This window comes from Patagioenas fasciata, chromosome 22 (genome assembly GCF_037038585.1).
Source record: "Patagioenas fasciata isolate bPatFas1 chromosome 22, bPatFas1.hap1, whole genome shotgun sequence".
Lineage (NCBI taxonomy): Eukaryota > Metazoa > Chordata > Aves > Columbiformes > Columbidae > Patagioenas > Patagioenas fasciata.
The window spans coordinates 3,441,026-3,453,242 of record NC_092541.1 but is presented as its reverse complement, the minus strand read 5'-3'; the positions used below and the strand labels follow the sequence as shown (position 1 = coordinate 3,453,242).

Here is a 12,217-nt window from a genome sequence, read left to right as displayed (position 1 = left end):
CATCCCAGGCCAGGCTGGACGGGGCTCTGAGCAACCTGAGCTGGTGAAGATGTCCCTGCTCATGGCAGGGGTGGCACTGGGGGAGCTGGGAAGGAAGCTCTGGGAGCTGGAAGACCATCTGTGATTCTCTTGCTAAAGGCTCTCACTTGGCCAAAGTCACACTGTAGCCTTCCCTTGCAACAGCACCACTTGGTCACCTTCTTAAAGACATCACTAAAATTACACTCTGAGGCTCCTCTGTGCAAGAGGAGGGAGACGCTGCGCCCCGCTCCTCCGCCTGTCCCAGCGTCCCCTGACACCCCGCTCCTCCCTCTCTTGCAGCTGACGTACCTGCCTCCGCCGTGGGGTGAATGTCGCTCGTCGGATATGGGCTTAGACTTCTTTCCCGTTTACAGCATCACAGCTTGCAGGATTGACTGCGAGACCCGCTATATTGTGGAAAACTGCAACTGCAAAATGGTTCACATGCCAGGTCAGTGTGCCAGGGATGGGCAGGGGCCCCCTCCCTCCGCTTGGCATGGGTCATTAAGGGTTAACGAGCTGGAAAGGGACCAGGAATTAAAGGAGCTGGGCATACCTTTCCCTAAGGAAAGAAGGATGCTGATAGCCTTTGCAAAATGCCCTGAAATAGGGGCCAGAGGGACATGGGTCTTATTTAGCCCAAGTTGACACCACTGGCTGGTGTTTCCAGCAGTCCCCTCCTCAGTTTGCAAACAAAGGCCATTCCTCTGCAGTTCCTCTGCTGCCCATCCCCAGCCTGGGTTCACTTTGGTAAAACAAGGTCCTTGTGATCCCCACGGAGAGCCCAGCAGTCCCAGGTCCTGTGCAGCAGCGGTGGCTGGTGCCCACTGATGGATTTGTCCTTTCCGTGCAGGGGACGCTCCCTTCTGTACCCCGGAGCAGTATAAGGAATGCGCGGAGCCTGCACTCGGTGAGTACCGAGAGATACCCTGGGTACCACGGGTGTCCCGAGCTGGAGGGGACTTCCAGCAGCCTGTGTCCTCCTAAATGGGAGGATTGGGGTGGTGTAGAGAAGCTGCAGCCTGGTGATGGGTTGTGATGAGACTCAGCTTGTTGGGAAGGGCTGGGTGCACCTTGGGATGAAGTTTCTTCTGGTTCTACACAGGGCTCCACCAGTGTAGAAACCCTTGGGATAATGGGCACCCTAGCATATGTAGGAGGGGAGCACCTCCGGGTCAGGGTTTGGGATGGAGGGAGCCATCCTAGGTCTTGATTTCAATCAGCACATGTTCCTCCATGAGATGTAACTCTTGTGACCTCCTCCAGGTTTGCTTGCCGAAAAGGACAGCAATTACTGCATCTGCAGGACACCCTGTAACCTGACCAGATACAACAAAGAGCTCTCCATGGTCAAGATCCCCAGCAAGACCTCGGCCAAGTACCTGGAAAAGAAGTTCAACAAGTCAGAAAAATATATCTCGTGAGTGTTGGAGAAAACAAATCTCCTTTGATTCACGGGGAGAAGTGTCTGTAAAGCCCCATTGGTTTTTCAAACCAGTCTGTGCTAAGACCAGACCTTGCCAATGCCTCCATCACCAGAAGTATGTCCTCCAGGGAGGGTTGGGGTGAAACCCTTGAAGAGCTGAGCTGTAGGTTGCTTTCTTCTCAGTAGATGTGTTTCCACACACTCTGTGTTCTTCCCTGGCCTTGTCTTCATAGGCATACTCCATACTCACCAAAAAAAAGTGCAAAAAGTCCTTTATTTTGACAGGGAAACCCAATTTTGGTGGTTCTGTCTGAGTTATGGTTGCTCTCTACCTAAGTGGAGGCTGTGGACCTCACGCAGCTGCTGTTGGGAACCTCTCCCAGCCCAAGGCACATTATTGCCTTGTGGAGGCAGCAAAAGTTATTCCATATTAAATGTCCTTTGGACTCTTGCTGTTGTCATCAGTGTGGGATCCTGAGAGATCTTGGGGAGACATTTTCTACCTTCTGCTAAAGCTGGTCCTGATGGTGCTGCATGATCTTGGTCTCCATGAGGTCCAAGTGTCCGTGGGTTGCTGAGGACCCCAGCAAGAGAACAGTCAGGACAGGGAGGGAAATAAAACCCCGAAGTCCCTTTCTTTTTTTCTTTTGTCCCAAAATACATGAGGCCGCTGGTGGCTGATGTCCTGATGCTGTTGTCCTCTTTCTACAGAGAGAATATTCTTGTGCTGGACATATTTTTTGAAGCACTCAACTACGAGACAATTGAGCAGAAGAAAGCCTATGAAGTGGCAGCTTTACTTGGTAAGGAAGGGTCAGGGGTGCAATTTGGAGTCTGTGTGAGCCGGTGCTGGAGTCCCTGTGGCACAGACAGACGCTACGAGTGGGTGCACAGCTCATGTGCATTGCCTTGAAAACCCCAACAAGGCCCAGCCACTTTCTTGGCCATCAGGCCATGTCTTATTTTCCTTCCACCACCAAGTCGTCACAAGAACGTCCCAGGGACCACAGCTCGTCCGTGTGTCACGTATGAAAGGTTAACATGAGCTGCTCCATCTCCACTTGCTTCGAGGGCCCTACTATTTGGAGTTGTGGGGCTGAGCGGGTGATGGATACTGTCGGTGGTGCTCCCATTGCTGGCAGGGCGGTGTGTGGAGGGGGACAGCTCTTAAAACCATCTACCCATCGCCTCTTACATGCTCCAAATCCATCCTGCTTTCCAGCCAGGACCCTGAGACAGCCTCGAGATGCTCCCCTAAAATAATCAGACCATCTCCCTTTCCTCTCTTTGTCAGGTTTGGATTTTTTCTTGGCTCCAGGGGACATTACCCAATTCTTCTCCAGTGTTTTTCTCCTTCTCCAGCTCAGTTTGGGAATGGGGCTCGGGGATTCCCGGACGAAGCCTGCTGTCTGACTCCGACAGATGGCTTCCTCGGATGCCCGCAGGCGGTATCGCATCCTCATTAGGCTCCCAGCTGATGGCCTCGTTAGCAGGAGAGGTTGCTGGATGGGGCTCTCAGCAATCTGATCTGGTTGAAGATGTTCATTGCAGGGGGGTGGACTAGATGAGTTTTAAAGGTCCCTTCCAACACAAACTATTCAATAATTCTATGACAAATGCTTTGGTGCCCAGCAACGTCCTTTCTGAGATGCTTTTCATGGCATGTTGGTGTTTCTAGGGGTCATTCCTTGAATTTCCCCATTTTTGGGGGACGGCAGCTACACCACGGTCACACGGGTGCCTGTGAGATCATTCACCCCCAGGGTAAAATCCATCCACATGTTGTTTTCTCTCCTAGGTGACATTGGAGGCCAGATGGGGCTATTTATCGGTGCTAGCATCCTCACTATACTAGAGCTCTTCGATTATATATACGAGGTAAGACCCTCACCCTTCGCCTTGGTGGTCACAGACCAAGACCCTCCAGTGTGCCCACGTGGATTATTAATTTCAATCAGCAATACTACCTAATTAATGCTCTCCAATAGTGCTATATAGTTGGTCACGGCTATGCAGGGGCTCTCCACACGGAGGGGGCTGGCGTGCAGCCATGGCATGGCATAGCCAGGCTCGCTTGGCACCCTGCCTCTGCTAACGAGGTTTGTTTCTCGCGTGGGCTAATTAAGCACCACCTTCACATGGCTGTGCTTCTTCCCACCCTGAAGCTTGGGGTGCTGGCTGGGGACCTGCTGCTGCACCCTCCTGTCGCCATCCCCACTCAGGCTTCTCCCAGCATCACCTCCTCATCAAAACACCTTTAATTAATGCCCGACTGGCAGCCCAGACAGGAGGCCAAACCTCATACCGCTGCTGGTGGGTGGAAAAACCCCAGTCGCTGTTATCTACTCGCTGCAGCTCTGCCAGCAGCCCTGGAGCAAAGGAGCTTTCTAGGAAGCACCGAGATGAGCTCCAACATGGTCTCGTGGCTCCGCGGTGGCCGAGAGCAGCTGCGCTGGAAAAAAGCGACTCCCTCTTTAATGGGAATCATTGCAAGAAGCAATCTGGAGGGGACATCACAGCCTGGCACCTCCCTCCTCCTGCCCTCCAGCAGCACAGTTACAACTCTTACATACTTTTAATCTCGTTTTGCCTAAGCAAGTTCCTCCAGCATCCTCCACCGCAGATTCCAGCTGCTCTCTGCTCCCTCCTGCCGCTTGGACTTTTTGCACCCTGTTTTTCCACTTAAAGGGACCATAGTATAAAATAACCATCCCCGGAGCATCCTCCCCACCAGTTGTTGGTTTTCCATCCCAGTCTCCATCGCTGCAATGCAAAAGGCTTTATGTTGGGGTCAGGCTCATCGTTTTTCTTTATAAAAGGGGAAACTGAGGCAGGGGCTGGAGCTGGATGCAACCTGCTGAGAAGCACGTGGTTTGCACCCAGATGACTCCAGGGACACAAACACACAAGCCTGTGTCCTGTTTTAGAGCAGGAAAGAACGGGTTTATGGCTTTGGATAGTTTCAAGGAGGATGCAGATACCTATGGAGACAAGGAATTCCCAGCAAATTTGACACATCCCAGCCCAAGATCCTTCACCCTTGTCCCTGGGAAGGTGCCTCCCGCTAACTCAGCTCATCTACTCATTGCCTGGTGATTTTAATGCAATGGTTTTGGGCCCCCTGCGCCCAAATATGCAGCATTTTCCACCTGCAGAGTCCAGCGCTCTTATATCCCTGTCTCAGTCCTTATACCCCTGTCTCAGTCCTGTGTCGTGATGGGACCGGGGGTTTTTAATCCCATGGGATATTGCGGTCAGGGGTTGTTTGTGGTTGTGCCATTAATTTGTGCCAGGCCAGGTGGGTGCATGGGGACGTCACACAACCGCGGTCTCTGCTCCGAGCTCGCTGAAAGCTCCTGTAATGTTATTAAAGTTGGGATGCCAGCTTTACATTTTAAGACAGTCACTCCCTATCCCTTCTGGGCAGCTCTTAGCACTTGGTGGCATTATTCTGCAATAAAATATATTGAAAATTCCGAGCATAAAGCTCATAATGGCTTTGGAGTGCAAACAAAACCTGCGCCTCAGTTTATACCTCAGGCTGAACGCACACAGTATTTCATTAAAATCGCTTATTCCCGGCTTTCTTGGGGTTCTTTCCTAATAAGAAACCTTGCAAAGTTTGGATTTGTCTTCTCTGTTTTAGTCCTTTGTTTGATATCTGCTTATAGAACTTGGCAAATAGTTTCTTCTTGCTGTTTTTTGTTTTGTTTTGTTTTGTTTTAATTTATTTCTTCATTTGGGGTAAATATGGCTTAGAGAGCATCCTTATCTCCTTATCACCAGGAGGTTCACCCACCTCTGTTCAATATGGGGCATCTTCACAGTCACCCATGACAGATATTTAACCCACACCAGACAGGGATAAAAGGAATAAAACACCTTAAACGATGCCTAATGTACATGGTTGATCTAATCCGCTCGGGTTTTCATCAAGCTGGGGTTCAGTGCACTTAAACTCGCCGTGTTTCCAACCAAAGCATTTGTAAACTCTTTGAGATGACCAGCAAATGGATATAATTCTTTTTGGTGGGTTAGCCAAAATCAGATTAAATATTGACCATAGAGATGGGGTTTTTAGCATCGTTCACTCAGTGTAACCGTCCTCTTGGTCCTGCCGAGGGGCAGGTTTGTGCTCCTGGGCTCATTGGGTCCCAAATCCCCACAACGCGTCTCTATGTATCATCCAACATCCCCCTCGCTTCTGGAGGAACTGACCCAATTTTTTACATTTTTACCTTTCTTATTCTGTATTTTTCGTTTTCCCCCAGTGGAAGTTTTTCAGAAAAACACTCATTTTCCAACCAATCTGGGATTTCCCTTGAAAATATATTCTTTATCAGCATGGTCTGCCAGGAAAAGATGTGACTGTGAGGAAAAACAGCGGCCACATAGCTGATATTTTTGTATAAACCCCCAATTATATTTTTAAAATCGAGGGTTTGGGTTTTTTCCATGTGAAGAGTTCGGTTTTGGCACATGGGCTGATTTTCTCCTCCATATCCATTGGAGGGCATCCTCCAAACCCAACACCTCATGGATGCCCACGAGGGCAAGAACTTAGGCAGGTTCTTGCCCATTTTAACCCAACCTCCCTCTTTTGCAGCTGATCAAGGAGAAATTATTAGACCTACTGGGAAAGGAGGAAGAGGAAGGGAGCCATGATGAAAACGTGGTAAGGAGACCCATTGAGAGAGACCCTGCGGTTGGGTGCGTAGGCAGGTGAAGTCATTCCATACGAACTGTAGAATTGCGGAATCATAGAATAATGGAGTTGTAGAATTATGGAATCATGGCATTACTGATTCATAGAATTATGGAATCATGGAATTGTAGAATTATGGAATTATGGAATAATGGAATCATAGAATTGTAGAATTACGGAATCATAGAATTATGGAATAATGGAATCAGAATTGTAGAGTTATGGAATTATGGAATCATAGACTTGTAGAATCATGGAGTCACATAATTGTAGGATTAGGGAATAATAGAAATATGGAATCATAGAATTATAGACTCATAGATTTGTAGAATCATAGACTTGTAGAATCGTGGGATCATGTAACTGTGGAATTACAGAATTGTGGAATCAGAATCATGGGTTCGTAGAATCGTGGAATTGTAGAATTATGGAATAATGGAATCATGGAATAATGGAATCATGGAATTGTAGAATTATGGAATCATAGACCTGTAGAATTATGGAATAACAGGATTATGGAGTCATAGAATAATGGAATCATGGAGTCATAGAATTGTACAATCATAGGCTTTTAGAATCGTGGGATCGTATAATTGTGGAATTACAGAACTGTGGAATCAGAATCATGGGTTCATAGGATCATGGGATCATAGAATTATGGAATCATAGAATTATGGAGTCATAGAATCACAGAATGATGGAATCATAGAATTATGGAATCATAGAATTATGGAATCATAGAATCACAGAATTATGGAATCATAGAATTATGGAGTCATAGAATCACAGAATTATGGGATCATAGAATTGCAGAAGGGTGGAATAGAATCATGGAATCATAGAATTATGCAATCATGAAATCACGGAATCATAGAATGATATAAATATGGAATCATGAAATCATGGAATAGTAGAATGCAGCATTCAGCCCCAACTTATTTCCAAAGGATTGACGCTATGTCTTGACCAAAGAGAGGAGATCCCAGCTGGGAAGGGACGGGGAGCATCCAGCAGCCCCGGGTGACCCTGTGGCCCCCTCTCTGTCCGCAGAGCACTTGCGACCCCATGCCAAATCATTCGGAAACCATCAGCCACACTGTGAACGTGCCGCTGCAGGCCACCCTGGGAACGCTGGAGGAGATCGCCTGCTGACACCGTCCGACCGCTCCACAGTGCCAACACCTAAGGAAGGAAAACTGCACAGGAAAGCAGGGACCGAGCTCAGGTTTGCAACGGGGGAAAAAATAAATATATATATAAAAAATATATAAACAAAAAAAAAAAAAGGAAGAAAATCGCTATGCATTAAAAAAATAAATATATATATATATTATATATATACTCTGCCAAAACCAAGCGAGAGGCGCCTTGGACTTGACTTGTGTTGTCCTTTCCTGTGGGGGGGTTGTCTTCAAGATGTGAAGGCAGCAGCTCATTTTTGAACTGTACAAAACAAAGAAACCGCCACCACCACAAACCAAACCGAAGCCCCGTCCTTTCACATACTGCCAAATGTACAAAGCACTTGCATGCCAGTTCTTTTTATGGCAATATATTCCTATCTGTCTTTATAAGCTCTGTTCCTCTTTACAGTCTCTGATTTTCACTACAAGAAGGAACTCGCGGGCCCAGCCATCCCCTGAAATCACCATTACTAACGTCGTAGGCTGAATTAGAATAAAGAAACAAAAAGTCGCAGCTCTTGGATTCTTCTTACATTCTTGTCCTTCGTGTCAGTCTGTGATGAATCTTAAGCTAAGCCGGGTCCCCCGAGGCCGGGGCTCCTCAGCGCTACCAGTCACCCCAAGGTGAGCATCCCTGGAGCGGGGCTGGACCGGGGGCTCTCGGTGGATCGGCCCCCCGGCTGCTGTGTTGTTCTCCATCTGCCGTGCCTGGATAGTCCGTCTGCGGCGGGTGGGCACGGGGCGGTGGGTTTCTTTGTTTTCTTTATTAATTTTTAATTTAATTTTTTTTTTTTTAATCTTATTTTTTCCCATTAATGGATTCTGTGCTTTCTCCTCGTTCTCATGACTGATATTAAAGCTGGTCTTGTGGAAATGGCCGGGCTGTGTCGTTTCTCCCCAAGCGGGAGCCCTCAGTGCGGGACGAGGGGTGGCACCAGGACGAGCCCATCCCAGGGGTTGCTCCTCACCCCTCGTCCCCCTTTCACCAGTTCTATCACATCCTCACGCACCTCCCGGCCACGTGGGTGTGATGTCCTGGCCATGCTCAACCTGCTCCGTGATGGTGGGGCCAGCTCTGATATTGTGGATTGTGGTTGTGTCTTGGTGTCTCATTTATTAGCGACCATGGGTTTAAATAGAACTGGGTCACAGTGACGCTGCTTCACCCCCATAAAGAGAGAAGGTGGGTTTCCTGGACCTCCAAACCCTGCTGGTGTTGCAGTCTGGAGGAATGGATGCGATGGGGGTGTTTGCAGCTCTGCGAGCTCCTGGCTGGGTGCTGCTGGGTGACCATCACCAACGTGGTGACCACGATGGGGGAGAATCACAGCTGGACTGTAGAAAGTTGTTCTGGGAGAACTGATGGAGTGCCAAACCTTGGGAGGGCATTAAACCAGCCCTGGGGAGCGCAGGTCAGCGCAGATTTACCTGCAGAGGATGCTGCAGCTGGCCGAAGGGCTGGGGACATCCCTTTGTCATCCTCCAAGCCCATGCTCATGCACAAAACCACTTTCCTTTGGGACAGATCCTTCTCCTGCCCAGAGCATGGTGCAAAGGGCTTCCAAGGAGGTTGCTGAAGAGCTCGTTTTGTATTATCAATTTTCATTATCTCCTGAGACCTGGATGCTGGCCATGCATTCCTTATCCACGGGATGCCCAGCAACCATCAGGTAGTAACAAGTGCTCATCGACGAAGCTGTGGAGCTGCCAAAACTCTGCGTCCCGTTGCCAAACCCCTGTGCCAGCCTGGTCCCTGTCATCGCTTCTGGACCAGGGGAAGGAATTTGTGCCAGCCCTGCCTCATGGTGACTGATAGCAAGATCTCCAGGCTCTTAGCCATGGCCGTGGAGGCTGGTTGAACCAGCCGGCAAAGCCCAGCCTGGTCCGGGATGGTGCAGACTGGTCTTTCCATCCCTTATGCTCATTTATGACTGGCAAGTGAGTTGGCACTATGTCCATGGTGGACCTTTGTACGGTGTTTCTTCGTTCTTGAAGGTGCAGAGTGTCTCTACCTTTGGGTTGGCATCCGCAGGTGAACTTGTGACTTTACAGGATCCAGGTATCAAAAGGGGATGGGGGATGAGCAGTGAGACACTGTGACAATGCCCATCCCTAGCAGATAAGCTGGTACCATTAGACATCGAAGCCTGGAGGAGATACCACCAGAATGCACCAATTTAGAAATCATGGAACAGTTTGGGTTGGAGGGACCTTCAAATGCCACCCGGTGCCCCCCCTGCCGTGAGCAGGGACATCTTCACCAGCTCAGGTTGCTCAGAGCCCCGTCCAGCCTGGCCTGGGATGTCTCCAGGGATGCTTCATCCACCACCTCTCTGGTCAACCTGGGCCAGGCTCTCACCACCCTCAGGGCCAACAGTTCCTCGTGTCCAGCCTAAGAGTCAGCTGGACTTGTATCTAGTTCTCCCTATTAGACATCCACAAGCTTTTCCCAAGGAATTCATAAGAGCTTGGGTAGGTCTTGCATCAGATTCACTCACTGTTGTGTTTTGTTTTATCTTAAAAGTCCATATTTCAATCTCTTATCAGACTGAAAGCACAGTGATCTCCAAGACTGGCAGGGAACTAACAATCACCACTGGGATCAAAGTGTTTTTCTGTGGGGCATCTAGCATGTCAGCTGATTAGAGGCAACACACATTGTGTTGGCTCCAACTGTCTTATCTATCAGCTGCAAAGCCAAATTCATACTGGAAGAAAGGGAACATTATAGCATGTCCTGGGGTTTGCAGAGGACGTGTGTGCCCACTCTTTAATATAAACTAATAAACACCTTGGCTTTTTGGGGTGGCTGTTCTCCATGGCATCTCAATGGCAGGAGGGCATCACAGGGTGATGCTAGGCTGAGCTCGGAGCTGCGGCGAAAGACCACATGGAGTGGGATAAACAACACGTGGCTCTCATCCTGGCTGTGAAACGGGGTTTAAGGCTGCCGTAGAATTGTAGAATTACTTTGGAAAAGACACTCAAGATCATGGAGTCCGATCATTAACCCACCCCTGGCACTGCCCCATGTCCTGAGAACCTCATGTCCGTCTGTCCAGCCCTCCAGGGATGGTGACTCCAGCACTGCCCTGGGCAGCCTGTTCCAATGCCCCACAGCCCTTTGGGGAAGAAATTGTTCCCCAGATCCAACCTCAGCCTCCCCTGGCGCAACTTGAGGTCGTTTCCTCACACCCTGTCACTTGTTCTTACTGTTACCCAGCAGCAAACCTCCCCAAAAATCATGAGGTTGCCTTAAGCAATCACAAGAATTTTCTCAAAAAAAAAAAGAAACCGAATTGGGTGTTGTTTTCTCTTCCTGTTCCTCCCACCTCCCGAGTAAGGTGACATTCACTTCACAGCTTCAAACGTTCAGGAGGAAGCCTGGAAATGTGCGAAGAAAACTGCGATTCTCACGCAAATCCTCTGCTTCCACCCACGCGTGCGGTGAGGAGCTGACGAGACTTGGGGTGCGCTCATAAAAAATGGTTGGCCTGAGGGTGGTGAGAGCCTGGCCCAGGTTCCCAGAGAGGTGGTGGATGAACCATCCCTGGAGACATCCCAGGCCAGGCTGGACGGGGCTCTGAGCAACCTGAGCTGGTGAAGATGTCCCTGCTCATGGCAGGGGTGGCACTGGGGGAGCTTTAAGGTCCCTTCAACCCAAACCATTCTATGATAAGGGCTGACAGCACAATCCCACTATTTTATAAGCCCGTGGCATGATGGAGGGTTTTCCTCAACCCAATAACCAACCTCTCCTCTAGCTCCTGTGCTCACCCCCACCAAGCTCTGCGAGCAGATTCAGTGGTCACAGATGTGCTGAGCCTGGATGGAGTCTCGAAGAAGCCAAGAACTGTAGCTGTGCTATTTCTTTTTTAAGGAGGCAATAGCAAATCATGACTTTGACCCCATCTCCAGAGGAAACGCCTTATGAGAGCTTGTTGTCAGCCCATTTGTCTGCTCATTCATCACCCCCGGCAGCTTTCAAATCCGCAAGCCCGTTCCAAGAAGATTTGGCAGCGTGTTCTCAGAAATAATTCAGGTCCTTGGGCGTTCTGTGAGCACCGCCGGGTGAGTCGAGGCGAGGGGAACCGAGTCGGCGGCTCCGCTGGGATGAGGACGGGCACAGCCCAAGCAGCCGTGGGGCTCATGGACCATGCACGTGGCTCCGAGCTGCTCCCAGCATCTGCTGCCTTCTGGAAGCATTATCCTAGGAGGTGGGGAACGCACACACATTGCTGCAGGCAAAAGGGACAGTGGTGATGGGATAAAGGGCATGAAGCCATAAGAAATCAGCTCTCCTTCATGCTGCTGCTCAAGGAGCAATTCCTTTCCACCAAGCCATGGTTTTTAGCAGCTGGGGAGAGCAGCTCTGTGAAACTCCACATTGTTGGGGCTCAAGTTTTGAAGCATTGCTCCTCTGGCAACTAAAAACACCTTTTTCTTTACCAATCGACTTCACCTGGCTCAAAAGTGTAACGAGAAAATAACGTGATACTCGTGTGCATCCTTTAACATGCTCCACATCCCTGTCTTCCAGCTCAGGAGGGTGTGTAGCTGGAGCACAACTGGTCTTATTGGTAAAGACTGAGGCAAAGAAGACATTTAGTACCTCAACCTTTCCCTCATCCTCTGTCAGGGGATGGAGATTCTCCGTAGCCCACCTTTTGTTGCGGATATATTTATAGAAACATTTCTTGTTGCCTTTTACAGCCATAACCAGGCTCAGCTCTAGTAGGGCTTTGGCCCTTCTGATTTTCCCCCTGGATAACTTCACGGCATTCCTGTATTCCTCTAGAGCTGTGAAGCACTGGAACAGGCTGCCCAGGGCAGTGGTGGGGTCACCATCCCTGGAGGGGTCTAAAAGGTGCATAGATGAGG

At 49.4% G+C, this 12,217-nt stretch overlaps 1 protein-coding gene across 4 annotated transcripts in view; it reads left to right on the top strand.

Moving 5' to 3' along the window:
- Positions 1 to 8,210, top strand: part of ASIC2 (acid sensing ion channel subunit 2) — a 400,281-nt gene extending 392,071 nt beyond the window's left edge. For 2 of the 4 annotated variants that reach the window (XM_071798184.1, XM_071798185.1), the window contains exons 4-10: positions 322 to 472; positions 875 to 931; positions 1,288 to 1,441; positions 2,159 to 2,250; positions 3,246 to 3,325; positions 6,054 to 6,122; positions 7,203 to 8,210. In XM_071798184.1, the coding sequence (XP_071654285.1) occupies positions 322 to 472; positions 875 to 931; positions 1,288 to 1,441; positions 2,159 to 2,250; positions 3,246 to 3,325; positions 6,054 to 6,122; positions 7,203 to 7,304 (705 nt within the window). In that variant the 3' untranslated portion in view covers positions 7,305 to 8,210. Of the gene's footprint in view, positions 1 to 321; positions 473 to 874; positions 932 to 1,287; positions 1,442 to 2,158; positions 2,251 to 3,245; positions 3,326 to 6,053; positions 6,166 to 7,202 lie in introns of all 4 variants that reach the window. The other 2 variants (XR_011735541.1, XM_065856399.2) reach the window with 2 other exon arrangements.
- Positions 8,211 to 12,217: the final 4,007 nt, after the last annotated feature.